The 22,886-nt window shown below is 41.5% G+C and overlaps 1 protein-coding gene across 3 annotated transcripts in view; it reads right to left on the reverse strand.

Annotated features, from left to right (window-relative positions):
* Positions 1–3,587: 3,587 nt before the first annotated feature.
* The window catches only part of usp3 (ubiquitin specific peptidase 3), a 118,795-nt gene continuing 99,496 nt past the window's right edge, over positions 3,588–22,886 (reverse strand). For all 3 annotated transcript variants that reach the window (XM_063070960.1, XM_063070962.1, XM_063070961.1), the window contains 4 exons: positions 19,208–19,326; positions 13,614–13,727; positions 11,688–11,755; positions 3,588–5,350 (listed from right to left, as the gene is read on the reverse strand). In XM_063070960.1, coding sequence (XP_062927030.1) covers positions 5,182–5,350; positions 11,688–11,755; positions 13,614–13,727; positions 19,208–19,326 — 470 coding nt within the window. In that variant the 3' untranslated portion in view covers positions 3,588–5,181. The remainder of the gene's footprint in view (positions 5,351–11,687; positions 11,756–13,613; positions 13,728–19,207; positions 19,327–22,886) is intronic.

Here is a 22,886-nt window from a genome sequence, read left to right on the forward strand (position 1 = left end):
AACAACACCTCCTGCACTACCTTAAAAAAATAAGTTCAAAAGTTGAGACAGGATTTCCCATGTGTATAACCTACCAGTACTTGTGTTTCAATCCGAATAAAAATCCTGTCCCTTACAATTTCATTTCCCAATAATTCCTTTATTACTGTTGTAAGGTTCGCCAACTTGCATTTCTTTATCCCTACTGCACTTTTTGGGCAAGAGAACAACATTATCCTCTGGTACCTCATTTACGGTTAAAAACCGCATTGTTGCAAATATGGGCGTACCCCTCCTCTCCAACACCTCCCACATTCTTCTTCCTGGTGAAAAACGATCAGAAATACCCTTTTTGGGCCCACTGGCTGCATAGATTTCCTTTTTTGGTCCCTAAGACAACCTAATTAGAACACTGTTTGCCAAGGGCTTTTCATGTCTTCTTTTCGACCTCTTACATGCCCTATAAACCTCAAAATATTCACTTAAAACCAAAAACAAAATCAATCCTGCAAATTCTTTTAATTACTAAGATGCCCAAGTTGACAGTGAAACAAGCAGCTTCTCCTTCAAACCACCATTTACTATGATCCCTAGTGTTACCCTTATAATGATTTCCTATTCATGCATACTACCACATAATTCCATGTATTTAATTTTGCTAACCAGGACTTACAACAAGTTGTCTAATATCTTCTGAAATTGCAGGTGGACTGACACTTAGCTTTGAAATAGCTGCCAATATATTGTAAAGCCATTCCTAAAGGCCTTGCGTGTGTCTCCTTTGCTGCAACTTGCTTTCAGCGATCCAGTCTTTCAGATAAAACAGAAAGCACAGGTCTCTGCTTCCGTTAAAGGTGCCTGCAGGGGTCAAGTTTGGAAATAAAGTCTAAGTGGTTATACAAATGAAAGCACTGTTATCAGTACATTGCATGCTTGGCTGACACTGCATCACCCAAGCTTTAATAAAAAAATAAATAAATCACACTGATGTCCACTTTTGCCCTGGTGGAAGAAATCAATGCAAGCCTAATCATGTCCCCCTTTGAATATCTGAAGGCAATAACAATAACCAAGCTGCTGGATGGGAGCTGGCGCTTGGAAAATCTCCTGCAAAAGCTACAAATTATTTTGCAACTTCAATGTAGAAACAGTGCATGTGAATGATCTTCCTCTTTTACCTTAGACCAATTCAATGTTGAATGCTTCCTTAAAAAGGGGTTGGTCACTCAGGACAAATAAGAAGTTTCTAAATACAGATAAGACCGTCTTTGAGCCAGATTTTCAGACAGCACATCTGGCTCCATCTGGACATTTCAGACAGCGATAAGATTTTTAAATATTAAGTAAATCAATGGGTTTAAGGTTAGTCCAGGGAAATCGCACAGTATTAAAGGATCATAGGAACAAAAGAAAATAGTTCAGCCAGGCCACCAGACCTTGCGAGCTTGCCCTGCCATTCAATATGAACATGGCTGATTTGCCCAAGGACTCGTCTCCTCAACTTTCCTTATTACTCTCACTTCCCTAGCCTTTTAAATTAAAAAAACCCACTATCTTTTTAAATAACACACATCAAAGTTGCTGGTGAACGCAGCACGCCAGGCAGCATCTCTAGGAAGAGGTACAGTCGACGTTTCAGGCCGAGACCCTTCGTCAGGACTTGAATTTCCAGCATCTGCAGAATTCCTGTTGTTTGCATTTTTAAAATCTTTTTAAATACCCTCCTTCCCCCACCCCCAAATAATCTAGCCTCCACAATTCTCTTGGGACTAGAATTCGAATTTCACCACCCTCTGCAAAAAGTACTTTCTACTCACCTCCACTTTAATTGGCTGGGCCCTTGTAACTGTGTCCCCTTATTTCAGGACTCACCCAACTGGTGAAAACGTCACATCCACCTCATCATGTTCCATCAGGAGCTTGAGTCTCGGTACCAGCTCATCCACCGTTCTTCCAAACTCCGAAGAATACCGACCCAAACTGTTTAGCCTATCTTGACAGGACAATCTTTTCTCTGATGAATTTCTTTGGACAGTCTCCATTGCTTCTGCCAGACTTTGTGCCATCTGCCATGATCTTATTGACCATTATCTTGTACGGTCTCCCTGTGACTGCATGGGTTTCCTCTGGGTGCTCTGGTTTCTACCCACAGTCCAAAGATATACTGGTTAATAGACAATAGGTGCAGTAGGCCATTCGTACCTTTGAGCCAGCACCACCATTCACTGTGATCATGGCTGATCACCCACAATCAGTACCCCGTTCCTGCCTTCTCCCCATATCCCTCGACTCCGCTATCATTAAGAGCTCTATCTAACCCTTTCTTGAAAGCAACTCCGTTCTAAATGGCCTACCCCTTATTCTCAAACTGTGGCCTCTGGTTCTGGACTCCCCCAACATCAGGAACATGTTTCCTGCCTCTAAGTGTGTCCAATCCCTTAATAATCTTATGTTTCAACCAGATCCCCTCTCATTGATTGATCATTGTAAATGGCCTTGTGATTATGCCACGGTTAAATAGGTGGGTTTCTGAGCAGCAGAGCTCTGGCTTGGAAGGGCCATTTCTGTACTGTATCTTTAAATAAATAATTTTGTACTCGCAAAACAGATCAACATTCATTTGCTCAAGTAGTGACACTGCACTGTAATATTATTGTAACAATACATGAACTTTTACATACATAATACCAATTAACCTAACAGTCTTTGGACTATGAGGTTTACATACATACCGTAATACCCAAATTATCCCGTCTCTACCTTTACACCTGGTTCAAGAGCAGTCAACAACTCTGGGGGTGGAAAGAATAAAAGAGCCACTGATAAACTCAGGAGATATTGAAAAATAACTGCTATGTCACAGGTGAAAAATAATTCCACATTTCTCGGATACAGGAATATTTTTCAGAGCTAAGAAGACAGGACATACACATTGCTAAGGGGAAATACCCAGTTACAGAAAGGAGGAATATGCATTTATTCAAGTAGTTCTTTTATGCCCATTGGATGCCTGGAAACACTTGAGGAGCTGGTTTTAATCATAGCCACATCTTTCAAAAGAGCAAGTGCACACAAATGGGTTTACATTTCCAAGGGATACAGAGATTAAAAGATAACTGAATTTGAAACAGCTGAAGGTGGTTAAAAGAATTGAATAGACTTTATAAAGGCTTGCTAAGCTGCACAATGATTGGCCGATAATATTAAATTCCAGAATTACATCTAATTGACAAGTATTGATTCAGAATCAATTTTAACTAGAAAAGCTGCAGTGAGAAGGGATTAGGAAAAGGTTTATAATTAATGACCACAGCAGTGTTGCAATTAGCACGACACCATTATAGCTTGAGGTGTCAGAGTTTGGAATTCAATTCCAACATCATCTGCAAGGAATCTATATGTCCTCATTGTGAACGCATGTTTTTTTTTCCCTGGGTGGTCTGGTTTCTTCCCATAGTCTAAAGGCAGCTAATAGATTAATTTGTCATTGTAAATTGTCTAGTGGTGAGGTTAGGGTTAAATCTGTGAGTTGCTGGTGGCACGGCTCGTAGGGCCTATTCCGCACTGCACATCTAAATAAATAAAGACACAGCACAAAGTCTTGCATCATTAACATTGCACTTTACTATCAGTGAAACAATACATGAACATTTACTAATATACATACCATTATAAGCAGCCATAGTAGTACATATACAATCAGGTTTTTGTGGGGTTTAAACTGAATAAATCTCATGTTATTACTATGTCAGTTCATGTTTTGCAACCAAAAACATTAGCATTAAATAAGTTTATACAGTTTTAATAAGCAATTCAAGTTTAGAATGTGTTTTCACATTGAAGAGACTGATCTGTTGAAAACCTCCCAACTGCTTGTTGGCTTTTTCTTCCGCAGCTGCTGCCTAGCACAGTACATCCGCATGCAAATACATCATTTCATCTCATTATGTGAATTAAACATTCAGTTCCAAAAACACTACTTAGGCCACCATAACAGAATTAATGAGAATGCGCCTTTGATAAAAAGGACTTATACTGGCATGAAAATATACCATTTTACATGAGTAAAAGTCAATTGCTGTACCCACTGTTCCATGTTGTGTACACAATTTGTTAAAGATTAACTGCCAAGTTTCCTCTCGGGTAACCTGGCATCTTTTCATTTCTCTTCATCAGGTAAAAAACACAAATTACAAGCTATTCTTTCCAGCCTGCATCTAATCAAACCTTAGCAAATCACTGCCAGTGAGTGATGTACATAAACCCTACTCTGCCCAGCAAAGTATTGGGATAAATCAGAGTCCAATTTTTAAAACTCAGCGGTTCCATTTTTTTTGCTCCATCGTTCCCCTTTGAAAACTCATTTCCTGTAAGATTCAATGGTTCTTTAAAAAAAATAACAAAGTTGAATACCCAAATTACAATGTAAAAGCACAAACCTAATTGTGCAAGATAGGTGCATGTGGAGCAGAATGCCATTGTTCTGAGTTACCAGTGTTTACAATGGTTGCATGAGAATTGGCAACAAAATTAGACAATGAACTCTTTTCATTAAAAAAATTATTGGGCATATACAAGAGAATAAGATATAGCACTGCAAAGTCAAGGTGCATTTACACTGAATGTATCAGAATGCTAAGACCAGGTCCTAGACATACACAGTACTTGTTTGAAGAAGCCATGAAAATAGTAACACCTGCTAAAACAAAACCCCTCAGGGACTCTGCCCACATACTTTATTAGACTTGTCCTATTACTCAGATCATTCTACCAGAGAGAAATGATAGCTAAAATCAACATACAATCTTGTGTTTCATTAGGAAATCACAAACCAAGATGCTATGTAAGAGGTTTGAAATCTGATGTAAATGCACCTTGAGGACAACAAATGCTATCCTACAATTTACTCTAAAGAGGCCATTTTAAAATAACATTTCAATGTCAGAGTCTCCAAATTCTTGATCAACAGCACCCACTAGATTTCAAAATGTTCTGTGATACACTAAAATTAACCAGCTGTCCTCGATTGCTGTATCAGCACGAGTGATGGTGCAAAAACAAAATTATCATCAGCAATTTAAAAGTGCAGGATGAAAAGAAGCCTCGAGCTATCAAGTACTTGTGGAAATGTAGAACTGTTTGTACGTGCTCCAATTCAGTATTGGCTGGGAAACACTTGCATATAAAAAACGTTAGGTTGCATTAAAATTTGGTGCCTGATCCCGATTTGGTGTGGCGTTCCACATAGAACAAGATGTAGGCCTTGGCCTTCACTACAGTTTCTTCTTCAGTCAATGTAACAGTACTGTCATTGAAGTGGAACCAGCGTCCTTCGTGAGTTGCATATGCAGTATAATGACCTGAGCCAACTCTAAGAGGGTAGAAGAAAATGCAATTACTGCTCCACTCATAACAGATTGTTTCAATTAATTTTATGGAAAATTACAAATTTTAGGATCTTTGTAAGATTTGCATTCATTTTACCCAAACACTTAAAAATCAAATGTCATCATAAATAAAGCAACACACACAAAATGCTGGAGGAACGCAGCAGGCCAGGCAACACCCATGGAAAAAAGTAAAGAGTTTTGGGCCAAGACCCTCCCGAAGCCAGGAGAAGGGGAGGGGTGAAGTAAAGAGCTGGGAAGTCGATTGATGAAAGAGATGAGGGCTGGAGAGGGGTGAATGAAAGGAGGGGACAGAAGGCCATGGAAAAAAGGGAAGAGGGATGAGCACCACAGAGGTGGGGGGCCAGGTAAGAAGGTGAGAGGGGAAAATGGGAATGGTGAAGTGGAGGTGGTTTCATCTACCACCTACCTTCCTCCCCTTCCCCCACCTTCTTACTCTGACTTCTCATCTTATTTTCTCCAGTCATGAAGGGTCTCGGCCCGAAATGGCGACTGTTTACTCCTTTCCATAGACGCTGCCTGGTCTGCTGAGTTCCTCCAGCATTGTGTGTGTGTGTGTGTGTGTGTGTGTGTGTGTGTGTGTGTGTGTGTGTGTGTGTGTGTGTGTGTGTGTGTGTGTGTGTTGCTTGGATTTCAAGCATCTTCAGATTTTCTCTTTTGTCATGATAAATAGCCTAGCCGTGAACTAATTGTAATCTGGAGAAAACACACACGCCAAGAGCTCATTCACTCCACCCCAGATACACCAAACAACATGGGATAAAAACAAAACGCTGGGAACACCCAGCAGGTCAGACAACATCCATGGAGAGACACAAAATCACATTTCAGGCTGAAAGCTCTTCATCTTAACTTGAAATGTGAACAAACATTAGATTTAACCTGCAGAGGGTGTTTACCAAGAGATTTCCCAATGTCCAATCTATGCCACAACTTAAATTTAGCATTCTCACACTCCAACCCGAAATGTGAACTGTTCCTCTTTCCATAGACATTGACTGACCTGCTGAACATCTCCAAGGATCTTCTGTTTTTATTTTAGATTTCTAGCATCTGCATTTTTATGATATTCAACAAGACAGTACTTTGTATCCCAAACAATGAAATAAACACTACCGCCAGGACTCAAAGTCTGCAGGGCAGTAGTGAAAGAGGTGAATCAATCTGACACTGCTTACAGTTTGTTCTGCCACATCACCATAGTGTGAACCATCAACAAAATATACTGCAGCAGCAAGCACCACTCTCACTCATGATAATTACAACCTACAAGAGCAGTAGGTACAAGGGAAGATAACCACCAAAGCTGATCACTGGGACAAGCCTGGAACTCTTCTGTCTGCAGCCATTTAGTGTGGCAGTTCTAGACCAGCGAGTCCATGACAAACAGCACTGATGTGAACTGCAGCCTTGCTTTGCCAGTGGAACCAATATCACTAAATGTTACTGTAACATGAATGCACATTTTACCATCCACACAAGGGAGGCTCAATGTGTACAGCAGATGATGAAACTATTCACAAGCCATATAATAAACAAATAATCGTATTACAGACATAGAAAAGTACAGCACAGAAACAGGCCTTTTGGCTCATCTAATCCTTGTCAAACCAGTTAAACTGCCTAGTCCTATTGACTTCCACCCAGATCCCTACCATCTGTGTATTTATCCAAACTCCTCTTAGACATTGACATCGAGCTCACATGCACCAGTTGCACTGGCAGCTCACTCCACACTCACAACCCTCTGAGTGAAGTTTCCCCTCATGGTCTGCTTTAACTTTTCATCTTTCACCCCAACGCATAACCTTAGTTGTAGTCCAACCAAATCTCAGTTGAAAAAGCCCACTTGCATTTACCCTATCTACACCCCTCTATTTTGTATACCTTTATTAAATCTCACCTCAATCTTTAACTCTCCAAGGAATAAAGTACTAACCTATTCAATTTTTCCCTTTTAACTCATGTCCTCTAGTCCCAGCAACATCTTGTAAATTTTCTCTGTACTCTTTCACCTTATTTACATCTTTCCTGTAGGTAGGTGACCAAAGATGTGGCCAAGAAGTCTAGTGCACCTTCAGGGTTCCTGGATTTCGTGGCTCTGGAGGTGGGTGGACTCGAGGTCGGTGTCTCCGCGGGAAACTGGTGTATCGTGGGAATATACGGACGATCGAAAGCAGCTAGTTGACTGCTGTAAACAACAGGAATTCTGCAGATGCTGGAAATTCAAGCAACACACATCAAAGTTGCTGGTGAACGCAGCAGGCCAAGCAGCATCTATAGGAAGAGGCGCAGTCGACGTTTCAGGCCGAGACCCTCCGTCCTGACGAAGGGTCTCGGCCTGAAACGTCGACTGCGCCTCTTCCTATAGATGCTGCTTGGCCTGCTGCGTTCACCAGCAACTTTGATGTGTGTTAGTTGACTGCTGGTTGTGTGCCCAGGGACCCAAGTTCTTTAACATCGTAAATCAAGCAGTTGTTTGTTATGTCTCCCCTCTCGCTGTGAAACGGGGACATTTCTTTTTCCCTTAGTAGGGTGAGACAGAGCCTGTGGTATGTCAAATACTGGATGAACGAGTAGTCTTTGGGGTACTGCAAGCCTGTGTCTTTACTGATGCTTTGCTGCATGCTTGAGTGCTCGGCGGGGAGCGCCGATGCTTTATTTTGCTAGTTGGGAGGGACTTTGGGGTTCTAACATTTAACTGTCATTCATTCTTTGGGGCACTTCTGTTTTCATGGATGGTTGCAAAGAAAAAGAATTTCTGGATGTATATTGTATACATTTCTCTAATATTAAATGTACCTTTGAAAATTGCACAATACTCAAAATTAGGCATCACTGAAGTCTTACACAACTTCAGGTTAACATCCCATCTCCTGTACTCATGCATTGCTTTATAAAAACCAATATGCCAAGAACTTTATTTATGACCCCATCTACCTGTGACACCACTTTCAATGAATTATGGACCTGTATTCCCAGATCCCCCTTGTTCTAACGGACTCTTCAGTGCCCTACTGTTCACTGTAGTTGGTTGGTCCTACTGAAGTGCAACACCTCACACGCATTAAATTCCGTCTGTTAGTCTTCCAGCTGGTCCAGATCCTGCTGCAAGCTCTGATCGTCTTTATCACTGTTCATTATACTCTGTCTTGGTGTCATCTGCAAACTTGCTGATCCAGTTAACCCTATTATCATCCAGATCATTGATAAAGATGAAGAACAACAGACCCAGCACTGATTCCTGCGCCGTCCCACCAGTCACAGGCCTCCAGTCAGAGGGGCAAGTATCTACAAGAACTCTCTGGCTTCTCCAACAAAGTCATGTCTAATCCAACTTACAACCTTGAATGCCAAGTGACTGTGTGCAATTCTGGTCACCACACTATAGGAAGTGTGTGATTGAATTGAATGCAGAAGGGATTCACTAGGATGGTGTTGAGGATAACTAATTGTGATGGGAAATTGGATAGGCTGGTATTGCTTTTCCGAGAGCAAAGGAAGCTGAGGGTTAATATGATAGCAAATTAACAGAGACATAGATAGTCAGAATCATTTTCCCATACTAAAGGAATCGAAAACAAGAGGGCACTGATCTAAGGTGAGAGGAAGGAGTTTAGGGGAATCTATTTTTATATAAACACAGAACATTACTGATATCTAGAACGTGCAGCAGGAGGTGGTGATGGAATAAAGTACAATTACTATATTTATGAGGCACAGATTAGGAAAGCATGAAGCACAGTCCTAAAACTGGCAAACGGGGTCAATGTAGAGAAGGGGTGCATGGATGTGATGGGCCAAAGGGTCTGTTTTTGTGTTACACCTCTATGAAAGAAGTTAGCCACATTGATCTTAGTGGCTAAAATTTGCCAAGCAATCCTGGTAAAGAGTTCTGCAATGCCTAATCGGTCTCCATTAGTTACCTCAAACTTATTCAACCATTTTCCAAGATGTTGCTGAGCAAAGAGGAGAGCAACTGAACGCAAGTGTGCACAAAGTTAAACTCACATCCACCTGAGCGCCACAGCACAGGTCAGCAGGCTCCCAAGAGATAAATCCCCATGACTCACCTTGCACCTCTACAGTCATTAGAGGAAAGCACTAGCTCACCACACCGCAACAGTGCTCCAATGCCAACGTACTGATATCTAACTATTCTCTATCCACAGTATAAGGGCACAATTGCTAAATTCTATTCCCAAAAGTAATTTCCAGCATTACCATAACTACATATTATTTGATATTTTCAATGTGCACTTTGTTTAAGCCAGCATGACTGGGTCTTTTTCATTTGCCAGTGCACAAATAAAACAGGGGTGCACCATAATAATGAACTGAAGCTGTAAGTGGTGGAACTTTACTTTGGTCTACAGATTAATATAAATCATGTTTCTATTAATGGAGCATGCTTATCACCATACTGTAAGTGGATCTTTCCCATATGCATTTTTGTGAACATTCTAGGTTTTATCCTACCGAATTTACTATAAAAACTCCTGTCCACTTGAAGGTATAGTGAAAGATTAGCTGTGAGCCACCTCCACTAATGCTTGTTAAATGGCTCCAACTTGCATATTAGCTTTCAGATGCCCATTTTTAAGGCCTAATTTTTTGTGGCAAGTATTACTCAAAACAATCCCCCAATGTAACTTAAGTGTTTAATGTGAATATCTGCAGATTATCTCTTTCATCTGATCTAAAACTAAAGAATTGAGCTTTCTCGAATCTTTCCTCATACATTGGGTACAAGCTTCACTCATCTGTGCTGGCTGTATCTGGGGTTTGAATGCTTCCATAGTCTCAGTAATGAGAACTCCACAGAGTAGCCAAAATGCATCTTATCAGAGGTCTACAGTTACAGCATCATAAAACCAGCCTTGTACTAGAAACAGAATGCAAAACTGCATTTGCTTTGCCAAATTATGCTCCATAGAGGACAGTGTTAGATAATATTGAAAACTGTCTTTAACTTGTCAGGTACCAGAGTACATTTAATCCAATGAGCAGCATCTTTCTCCAACTTTCAATTTTCATTGCAATTTTTGTTCAGTGAAAAACAAAAAGCTCTTTAAAAGTTATTTGCTGATTTACTGCACTCCAGCACAACCAAGAGCCAATCAAAGAACATACCTAAACATGTCATTATTTTCCTATGGTTGTCTGAACACAAACATTAATGTCTGAATCTAAACAGTAACAGGGGATTTTATTAAAACAGAACACTTAGCTGAATTACAATTTCAACTGAAAACAACCAATTGGTCTTGTGACAAATATCTGGCTTTAAAGATGCCGCCAATTGGGTTTCCAAGTTGACCTGAGATCGCTTAAGATAAGCAGTTAATTACCCAGCTTAGAGCAGTTTAAGGGTCTGACTTTTCCCCTTCTTTTGGATCTCACCACCTTCATGTCATTTTCTGTTTACCTCCTGATGAAAAGAGCGGATCACCATGCTCCTCCACAACTCTGACACCTGCTGTGAACTGGCCAGCATGTGAACACATTAGTCCTGGGACAGATAGAGGAAGCCAGGTGGTCACCAGTTTTGCAGAAACAACGGGGAATTTGGTCTCACTCTTACAAATCCATTTCTGACAAACCTGTAACTAGGGAGGTGCGCAATGAACATTGGTACCAAAATCCCACAGGGACAGTGTTGTAGGATTACTAGTTAGTGCAAGACTACCACTCAGTATAGGACTTTTAACGAAAGCAAAGTGAAACAAACAATCCATAGCAAGTCACATTACAACAGGAAATGACTAAAATGACATTTTGTTATGTATGTACATGGTTACACTGGCACGTCCACAAACATTTTCTTCTAAACAAGACATCTGGACAAAATGGGAAGCAATTTTAAGCCTTTCTAGCTTTACAACAACTATGAAAAGCATTTCATTTAAAAGGTTTTTATATAAATTGTTTAAAACTGTAACAGGTGTAGGATTAGGAGAAAGAAAATTTAACTTAAAACTATTAATATTTACTTAGTCTTAATACTTGTGTTTAGAAGGATTCTTGAGGCTGTTTGATCTAGTTGCGGCTAACTGAGCACTGACAGTATACTCAAACATCAACTTAATTCACCTCCGCATCAGCATCATCTCTATTTGATCCATATTCACTATTTATACCACATCTATAAATCTGGTGATTAGATTAAGTTGTTTGAATAGATTAAGCTATTTGATACTGTACTTGCCACACCATTTAAACCCTAAAACACTGTATTGCACGTCAAGTTTAATCACCGTGGTCTACAATGTGATAAGAGAATCAAAAGCAGGTGCTTACCCTGAGCCATGGTGCACCACCACTGCTGCAAGGTCATACAGACAGCTCTCCGGACCACTGTTCTCAGGCTAGAGAAGGGGGAAAGGTGCAGATCGTTAAACCAGCCATTCCCTGTTCTTTCAAATTAACCACATTTTCAAAAAAGCTTTCTCTCTTTAATCCACCAGGGACACAGTTTTCCTGTAGTCTCATACCTGCAAGTTTATAAACTGCTAAATTGGTTGTATTTTTTAAAAAAAACTGAGGAACCTAAGATGGTACCCTACACCACGGTAGTGTAGCAGTTAGCGTGATGCTATTACAGCTCAGGGCATTCCTGAATTTGGAGTTCAAGTCTGGCACTGTCTCTAAGGAGCTTGTGTGTTCTCCCCACGACTGCATGGGTTTCCTCTCACAGTTCACACATGCCAGTCAGTGATTAACCAGTCATTGTAAATTGTCCTGTGCTTAGGCTAAGTTAGATAGGTGGTTGCAGGGTGGTGTGGCTTGTTGGGCCAGAAGGGATCGTTCCGTGCTATTTCTCTAAATATAAAAAATAAACAAACTTACTGGAGGGGGGGGGGGGGCGAGAGAAGGACCTGTCTGCATCTGTGATAAAATATTCAGTTACAAGTCAATTGGCCCCATGTTCAAACCTCACAACAGGACTTATTGGATGTTACTAATCAAAGGAGTAGGAAGCTCCCCAAGCATCCTGGCTAAAATTCAGTCAGTCACCCGCACATTACCCCGTTCACTTCTTTGCTTTGTTATTTGAGTACCCCTACTGTGTTCAAAACTGCTACTGCACCACCACTTTGATAGGTCATAGCAGGATGCAGTAGGTTCAAAAGGTCCACACAGCATGACTGGAGGAAAGAGTGCAGAAGATCAGGACGGATGCCAGGCAACAGATGGCAAAGAACCAATCTTTTTTTTTGTCTCTAACAAAATCTGGGCTCAAAGTCCCCAGCCTGTTGCTTTCACAGGGAATTGTAGAGTGGGTATGCTTAAGACTGCAAAATATGATGTGCAGAATATTGTGCATGTATAGTATATTACCATAATCCACCAGGAAAAGGAAAGTATAAGAACATGTGGAATTAATCCATATGCTACTCTCAAAGTTAATGAGGGAGCCAATATGAAAAGGTAAATGAAAAAAATACAAGATGTTCAGCTACAAACGCACACACACACGCTGGTACTTTGTTTGCATGTAGGATGCAATCTGACAGAACAGAGGACAAAAGTAGGTCATTAACATATGGACAAGTTACTCCCAGGCTGCTGTGCTGGGAATCTGCTGTGAACCCCTGCCCTTCCAACTACTCAGTGCTGCTCTGTTGGGAAGCCAGTGTGAATCTAGCAGTGAACTAAATTTCAGTGTGGAGAGGCTGCCTATCGAGCCTGTTACCAGAGAGAAATTCTACCAAGGTTCCACAGGGAACTGTGCAATGAACTGTGTGCAGCAATGAGGAGCGATCGGTTTCTAACACATCCAACAAGGTAATGACGAGGAGATTGCAGGATCTGGGTGGTTGAGTGGTTTAAAACAGCCCGACAATGCCAGAGACTGTAGTTTCCAAGACCACCCCACTGCTGAGCAGCCGCACCACCGGGCCTCACAGCCAACATCACACCAAGCTCATGGACATTCACTTTTGGGAAGAGGTTTAAGAGCAGGGGTTCACACAAGGCTCCTGGCACAGCAGTACACAGCCAAAGATGTTTAAGGCAGGTATTTGCCACAAGTGCTTAAGGCACTGAATCAAGGGCCTCATCAGGAATCACTGCTCTGTAGGGCGGTGCTGGATGGGTGGGGCACAAGTTACAATGGTACACAACGGCTCCCATACCATTATGTACACACATTTCCGTTAAGTCTTAACGCTATAACAATTTAAATACTTATAAAACAGGCAAACAATTCTAAAGAGCATTTACCTCCAATAAGAAGCACTTCATGTCTAGGCCTCGCAGAGGGAATTCTACATATGTGTCTATCTTGTTTCGCAGATAAGCTGTCCAATGAAATCGCTTCAGATGCAAACATAGCACCTAAAGAGGGGGAGGAAAGAGGTGTTTTAAAAGTGAAAACTAATTTAGTTACAAAATAATAGTTTCCTTCAAAGCCTTGGGTTGCAACAGAGAAATATTAGAAGAGGAATCATGCTTTTAATAAATGTATTAATGCATTTCCATTTAAAATCTATATAAAAAGGCAGGATAAACAACAGGAATTCTGCAGATGCTGGAAATTCAAGCAGCACACATCAAAGTTGCTGGTGAACGCAGCAGGCCAGGCAGCATCTGCAGGAAGAGGTGTAGTTGACGTTTCAGGCCAAGACCCTTCGTCAGGACTAACTGAAGGAAGAGTGAGTAAGGGATTTGAAAGTTGGAGGGGGAGGGGGAGATCCAAAATGATAGGAGAAGACAGGAGGGGGAGGGATAGAGCCAGGAGCTGGACAGGTGATAGGCAAAAGGGGATACGAGAGGATCATGGGACAGGGGGTCTGGGAAGAAAGACAAGGGGGGGGACCCAGAGGATGGGCAAGGGTATAGTCAGAGGGACAGAGAAAAAGGAGAGTGAGAGAAAGAATGTGTGCATAAAAATGAGTAACAGATGGGGTACGAGGGGGAGGTGGGGCCTTAGCGGAAGTTAGAGAAGTCGATGTTCATGCCATCAGGTTGGAGGCTACCCAGACGGAATATAAGGTGTTGTTCCTCCAACCTGAGTGTGGCTTCATCTTTACAGTAGAGGAGGCCGTGGATAGACATGTCAGAATGGGAATGGGATGTGGAATTAAAATGTGTGGCCACTGGGAGATCCTGCTTTCTCTGGCGGACAGAGCGTAGATGTTCAGCAAAGCGGTCTCCCAGTCTGCGCCGGGTCTCGCCAATATATAAAAGGCCACATCAGGAGCACCGGACACAGTATATCACCCCAGTCGACTCACAGGTGAAGTGTTGCCTCACCTGGAAGGACTGTTTGGGGCCCTGAATGGTGGTAAGGGAGGAAGTGTAAGGGCATGTGTAGCACTTGTTCCGCTTACACGGGTAAGTGCCAGGAGGGAGATCAGTGGGGAGGGATGGGGGGGACGAATGGACAAGGGAGTTGTGTAGGGAGCGATCCCTGTGGAATGCAGAGAGAGGCGGGGAGGGAAAGATGTGCTTAGTGGTGGGATCCCGTTGGAGGTGGTGGAAGTTACGGAGAATAATTATTACCACCATTCAGGGCCCCAAACAGTCCTTCCAGGTGAGGCAACACTTCACCTGTGAGTCGACTGGGGTGATATACTGCGTCTGGTGCTCCCGATGTGGCCTTTTATATATTGGCGAGACCCAACGCAGACTGGGAGACCGCTTTGCTGAACATCTACGCTCTGTCCGCCAGAGAAAGCAGGATCTCCCAGTGGCCACACATTTTAATTCCACATCCCATTCCCATTCTGACATGTCTATCCACGGCCTCCTCTACTGTAAAGATGAAGCCACACTCAGGTTGGAGGAACAACACCTTATATTCCGTCTGGGTAGCCTCCAACCTGATGGCATGAACATCGACTTCTCTAACTTCCGCTAAGGCCCCACCTCCCCCTCGTACCCCATCTGTTACTCATTTTTATGCACACATTCTTTCTCTCACTCTCCTTTTTCTCCCTCTGTCCCTCTGAATATACCTCTTGCCCATCCTCTGGGTCCCCCGCCCCCGTCTTTCTTCCCGGACCTACTGTCCCATGATCCTCTCATATCCCCTTTTGCCCATCACCTGTCCAGCTCCTGGCTCTATCCCTCCCCCTCCTGTCTTCTCCTATCATTTTGGATCTCCCCCTCCAAGTTTCAAATCCCTTACTCACTCTTCCTTCAGTTAGTCCTGACGAAGGGTCTCGGCCTGAAACGTCGACTGCACCTCTTCCTGCAGATCCTGCCTGGCTTGCTGCGTTCACCAGCAACTTTGATGTGTGTTGCTTAAAAAGGCAGGATAATGGCTTCTCTTTACAGCGCCGATGTTACATAAAATGAGAACCTGAAACACATTTAACCAGTGACAACAGCGTAATGAATACAAGTGGAGATAAAGAAAACTACTTTGCTGAAATGTCCCAAAATCTTTCAATTGAACAGCTATCTCCTTTCAGGTGTGTAACATGAACTCCCTCCACCAATGGTGCAGTCTGCGTTGTGTAGATGGCATAATTGCAGCCTTTGCAATAACATGTCCAAACTACATCAATACATCTCAAATACATTGTTTCTACTAAGGGAGCAAGAATCTGAGAACAACCCACAAGGTCACATGCCAAGCTGACTTTGAAATGCATCTCTAATCATCACAGCTGGATCTACATCGTGGAATTGCCACTCCTAGAACTGCCTCAAACTAGTTGGCAGGAGTATCTTGGCAGAAAATGACTCACCACTTAAGGAGCATGAGGGATCAGCAATAAATGCTAACCTTGACAGCAACATTCAGTTCAAATAAATGAATAAAATGACCTTTGTAACAAGTAGAATGGAATTGTCATCGACATCATTAATCGATTCAACAGACACACAGAATTATGGATAACGGGGTAAACCAATTTGGAGGAAAGTTTTAAACGTCTAGTTCCAGAAGTTTCATGCAGTTTATAAATTTTATTCTGGCTACTTGTATTAGTATACACCCTATCCTCGTTATATGCGAGGGATACGTTCCTCAAAGTTGACGCATAATGTGAAATCGCATAATGTGAATAATTATTTAAATGGAGAAAACAGGAATGCGTTCCAGGGGGCTTCCTAAATATGTCTTATCTGTAATTTATTCACATTTTCATACCAATACGACACAAAAGCAGTACTACAAGACAACAATTGTATTATATTTCATCAATTTAAGGTAATATTCAATGAAAGTTAACGTCAGAGGGTGTACAGTACTCACTAACAGTGGCAGGTGTGTTCGGTCCGAGAGATAAGTGGTTGTTGTGGTTGTCCGGCAGCTTTACATAGATGAGGTGGATGGCTGTGGTTGGCAGGATCATATCAAGCACATCAAGGGGTGAAGGAAGACTCACAGAACTCTTAGAACTGCCGGCAGAAGGTGCTACCGATTTGAATAAAGTGGTGAGGGTTGTTTGCTTGGCAGCATTTTGTTCTAAATTTGCTTGCAGGGAAGAAGGGTTGATGGCAGGGAAAGTCTGAAATGCTGACTCCGTTCTAAATGTTGGTCCATGCCCATCGCCATTTGTGCCAAGTGTTCCGAGTTCCACCATTCCCTCACCGTTGGTAAACCCCCGGGATTTTTAAAATCGTCTGTTGCTTGCAGCATCTGAGAGATAGCTCATGGCAGGAAACGCGCTGTTATGTTAGGATGAATGCTGTCCAAATGTTTAGGATGGGCTGGTGCATTGTCAAGCAACAAAAGAACTTTAAAGGCAAGATTCTGTTGCTGGCAGTAGCATCCCAGAGCTGTGTTACATTCAGCTAATGCCGCGCTGTTTATAATTTCCAACTTTTTTTCCCCCAAGTGTTAAAGTGGTTCTCTGATGCTCGGCTGACGGCCCAGGACATGAAATCGGACGCTTAGGAGGCATAGTTAAATACTTCAAGTGCAAAATCACTGCACTGTAGGTAAAACCAACAGAAGTTTAAGATTGCGCATCCACACCTTGCCAAAACCAATGCGAGACTGGCAGGAGTGAGACTGAAGCGTGCGCACCTGACTTGTATTAGCGGGAAAGCAATGCTCCTCGCATAACTGTGAATCAGCATTGTCTGAAGATGCATATAACGAGGATAGGGTGTACTTGTACACGTACACAGACTTGTATTTTGTAATTTCAAAACATTGAGTCGTCTAAAATTACCAGTGTAACTTAGTTTTTGCTTTAAGTGAAGTGTGTAGCTATCACATGGTAGCATGATGACGTATATAATTAATGTATTTTTACATATAACAATTAAATGATTGCATATACATACAGATATAAAAAAATTACTCAAAATTACTCATCACTTCCAAAAATGAAAATTCTTCCTGAATCATTAATAAATACGGCTAATAATCTACACTATTAGGCAACATAGTAAATTAAGCATACCTGAAAGCTCTAACTCAAGGACGGTATAGGTGGCGCCATGATAAGGTGCTTCTGGCTCTTGCTGACACACTACAGCGGGAGAGATGCAAGAAGAGGACGGCTGGCACAGATTTGAGGAAGGCCATCACCTTCATCAAAGAGGGAGCCAGGCCTTTCGTAACCAAACAACCAAAGTCCAATCTGCTGCTAATGGCCAGGTCCTGGGAGATGAGGGTCGATGTGGGAAGGAGTTGCAGTTCCCGGATGTGGTGCACAGAACCCTACGCCCGGATATTGTACTGTGGTCAACTGAAGACAAGAAAATAATCTTGACTGTGCCTTGGGAGGATGGATGGGAAGAGGCCCACGAGAGAAAGGCCTTGAAGTACCAGCCCTTACTGCAGGAGTGTAAAGACAAGGGATGGCAGGCATGATTGTTCCCTGTGGAGATCGGCTGCAGAGGTTTCCCAGCCAAATCAGCATGGCGGTTGTTGTCAGCTCTGGGCCTGACCGAAAGGAGCAAAAAACAAGCAGCTCGTAGGATGGGAGAAAGAGGTAGAACGAGCCTCTTGTTGGATTTGGAGTAAGCGAGAGGAGGGGACCTGGAAGCCAGGAGCAGATGGGCAGTGATTTGCACGCTACTACCGGCCCACCAACTGGAGAGTGTCGTGGTTAAGGGTCGAAACATTGTGAAGGTTGGGACCACCTGATGACATCTGCTCCTGGCTGAAGGCTACGGTTACCTTATAAGGTAACTGGAGAATGCACCCTAACAGGTGTATGTAACAAGAATAAAATATGCTCTCATGTCTTAAGTTAGGTACAACCTCTATAATATTGCAAATGCCCACTATTTTTAATTTTTAAAAAAATAGGAAACATTGTCCCCACATGAAAACCCAAGGAAGAAACTTATGAAGTTGACAAAAAGCAGCACACCAAAAGATTAGGAGCATTTTAGAACTCAAAGGAGAGCAAGAAATTGGTAAGTACAGTCAAGACAGAAAATGTAATTAAACTCCGTCAAATATAGTAACTTAGCTGCTTAAAGCACTCAAGCAGAAAATGGAATACCAAATTGATCTGCATCTGTGGATGGAGACTTGTATTTTGTAACTTCAAAACATTGAGTCCAAAATTACCGGTGTAACTTAGTTTTTACTTTAAGTGAGGTGTGCAGGTATCACATGGTAGCATGATGACATATATAATTAATGTATTTTTACATATAGCAATTAAATAAATGCATATACACACAGATACAAAAAATTACTCAAATATTAGATACACAACAGAACCAGTTACTCTTTCAAGTTGACAATCTTTCATCTGTTTTCAATGACAGGTAACCAACCTGAAATGTTAATCTTCTCTCTCTATGAATGCTGCTCAATTCAATATTTCCAGCATTTTCAGGTTTTATTTCATATTTCCTGTATCTGCATTTTTATTATTTTTCAAATAAATACTAACCTTTGGCAACTTTTGAATCCAAAATTTCTTGGTGGACTTCTGTCGCTTTTTACACCTATGACACATATATAGCTCTGTTTCATCCAACTCCTCCAAGTCCGTGAAACTGCGCAGGCAATCTGGAGCAAAATAAATCAACTTGACTGTAATCACTGACTTCACTAAACATTCCATTTATAAGTGCCTGCATAACACCTCAGAAAGAAACTGAAAGTGGAAATATATATCAGTGATTTTATCCTTGCCTTAATTTGTTCAGATTTTGTTACTGGAGTAGGCAAGACAGTCTGATGGGCAATGGAAATGCCCACTTGAATGACTTGTCCTAAGAACTGCAGGCCTTGCTGTCCAATATGTTGTAATAACCCATAGCAGTTGTGTTTTTTTTAAACTAACGTTATATGTAATTTGCAATGCCCAAATACATCCAAACCACATCGCAAATCTTTTGTTGGGTAGCGTTCTAATGTCGGTATTTGGGAAAGTCAATGCACAATGCCTACCGTGTTTTTTTTTCCCCTTCATTTATCAGGTCCCAGGATGCCATTAGGTGTTCTAATAGATAAATGGAAAACAAAACTTGCTGTGCTAGTTTTAATCACATTCACCAAAATAAATCAGGCAATAACAAAAATAGTTGTGAACTTAATTTAAAATAATTAGTAATTCAGTTACAAGAATCACACAGAAATAGAGGGGGGAAAAATACAGAGGAACACGAAGGTGCCACCAGAGAACAGAAATGTAGGGCCCTGGAGACTGTTGTACTTGGGGACATAATACATAGTTCCCTGAAAGCTGAGATTCACTTAGACTGGGTGGTGAAGGCTGCATTTGACATGCATGCCTTCATTTGTCAGGGTCCTGAGTACAGGAGTTGGCATGCCATGCTCTGACTGTTCAAGTTATTGGTGAGACCACAGTTGAGACCAGAGTATTTTTATTTCTGATAGCCCAGCAACAGAAAGAATGCAAAAAAGATTGACAAGGACATTATCAGGACTGGTGGTCTTGATAAGCAGCTGGAGAGGTTGGGATTTCTTTTATTCTGGAGCTTAGAAGGCTGATGGGTGACCTTAGAGAAGCACAAGCATCACAAGGGGCATAGATAAGGTAGCAGGATAGGGGAACCTAAAACTAGAGGGCTTATTTTAAGATGAAAGGGGAAATTTTAACAGGGACCAGAGCAGCAAGTTTTTCCACTGGGTGGTGGATATATCGGACGAGGGGGCAGAAAAAAGTTCAAAGTAAAATCTATTAGCTGAGTACATACATGTCACCACATACAACCCTGAGATTTTTTTTCTGCGTGCATATTTAGCAAATCTAACTAAACAGGATCAATCAGCAACAAACTGTGCAAGTGCAGGTATAAATAAATAGCAATAAACAACTACCATGAAATAAGATAAATGAGTCCTTAAATGAGTGTAGTTCTCCCCTTTTGTTCAAGAGCCTGATGATTGAGTAGAAACAGTTCTTGAACCTGGTGGTGCAAGTCCTGAGGCTCTTGTACCTTCTACCTGATGGCAGCAGCGAGAAAAGCACATGGCCTGGGTGCTGCTGATCTCTTATGATGGCTGCTATGGCAATATTTCATGTACAGGTGCTCAATGGTTGGGAAGCTTTACATGTACAGGGCTGAATCCACTACCTTTTGTAGGATTTTCTACTCAAAAGCATTAGTGTTTCCAAACCAGCCTGTAATGTAGTCAGTCAACACACTTTCCACTACACCTGTATAGAAGTCTGCCAAGGTTCTCTGCAAACTCCTGAGGAAGTAGAGGCACTGTCGTGCTTTCTTCACAATTATATCCAGGACAGGTCCTCTGAGATAGTGACACCTAGGAATTTAAAGTTATTGACCCTCTCCACCTCTGATCCTCCAATGATTACTGGCTCATGGACCTCTGGTTTCCCTCTTCTGAAGTCTACAATCAATTCCTTGGTCTTCTTGACATTGATTGAGAGGTTGCTCTTACACCACTCAGCCAAATTTTCAATCTCCCTACTGCACACAGATTCATCACCACCGTTGATGCAGCAAACAGCAGTGTCATCAGCAAATATATATGGTACTTACCCCCTACTCTACTCAATTTACACCCATGACTGTAGCTAAGTACATATCCTTGTGGTGCTCCTGTGCTGAAAGTGATCCGGACTCACTGGGGTCTATGTAAGTTAGGTAATCCAGAATCCCATTGTACAAGGTCCAGGCCTTGGAGTTTACTGATTAGTTTTGAGGGGATGATGGTATTAAATGCTGAGCTGAAGTGATAAAGTGTATCCTGATGCATTTATCTTTGCTGTCCAGATGTTCCAGGATTATGTGAAGAGTCATCGAGATAGCACCTGCTGTAGACTTGTTTGGTTAGGCGAATTGGAGCTGACTTACGTCACCACTCAGACAGGAGCTGATTGTTTTGACCCTGACCAAAAATGTGAAGTGAGATTTCAGATCGAGGACAAAGGAATCCAGTATAAGAGGAAGAAAGCCTTGCAGACTTACATAATTATGTAATCAATGACTTGGACACATTTAGTCTTTCTGCAAAATAAAACAGTCTCATGACTTTTCTAGCTTCATACTGGGAAATGGAAACCAAGTACTTGATTGGGTAGATTTGTGATGTAATTCATTGCTGGCCAGTAACTTCCTATGTATTAAAAAATGACAGTTGTAAATGGTTAATTGGCAAACAACCATATACATGTCATTCATAATTTGCTGCTTTTCTTTTCACTTGTCATTAAAAATACTTAGTCAAGTACTTTAGATTTTCCAGGTCAAGGTAATGAGATACTAATAATTATGTGACTAATGTACATTAGTTTTTTGTGATTATTATATACAGTCTGGACTCAGATGGCCTAGAATTTGAAAACAGTGATGCCATCTGTTTTCAATGCATGACAGAAACTATCAGTAACCTGTCACACGCGTGGAAGACCAAAATCACAAGTCACTAACAAGGATTCACTATCTCCAAAAAGTGCACTATTGCAGTCTTTGACAGTGTAATGAGTAGGAATCAACTGTTTTGAAAATTCTTAACTCCAAAAAAGCCATGCTTTGCTCAGTGATGAATAAGTAAGCTTTTTAAAAAGCCATGTTTATGTGTGGTGGAACTAAACAGTGCCTCTTGTTCTGTAGCACCAATTTTACATGTAGAATGCCGGCTGACCTTTATGTCTAAAGTCCACAGTAATTCAATAAAGTTATTTAAACTTAAACTGATATTCATTCCTCTAACTTTTTGGATACTTTCATCTTATTTCCCATGTAAAATATTTAAGTTAAAGCTTAAGTTCCCATCATTCTGTCAGTCAGAATTCTTAAATCTGACCGGTTGCAGAGCTGGCTGCTAGCATCGCATTGCAGGCTAGGATCAATTGCAACTGATGTTAAAAGGAAGAAATTAATCTCATAGGAGATCTGCATGTAGCTTTCTTCAAAGTGAGTCGCATATATCACTTCACTACTAATGAAAAACTATGCATCAAAATTCTCCAACATAAAACAAGCCAAAGTTGACTATTTGTAGAAATGTACATTTTTTAGTAGCAAATTCAGAACACACCCCTACTTATCCTGCCTGACATCACTGCTGAGATGCAGTTTTATTTAAATGGAAGAATTTGATGCCCATCAGGGATCAATAATTTGAATGATAAT

Source organism: Mobula hypostoma, chromosome 18 (genome assembly GCF_963921235.1).
Source record: "Mobula hypostoma chromosome 18, sMobHyp1.1, whole genome shotgun sequence".
Taxonomy (NCBI): Eukaryota; Metazoa; Chordata; class Chondrichthyes; order Myliobatiformes; family Myliobatidae; genus Mobula; species Mobula hypostoma.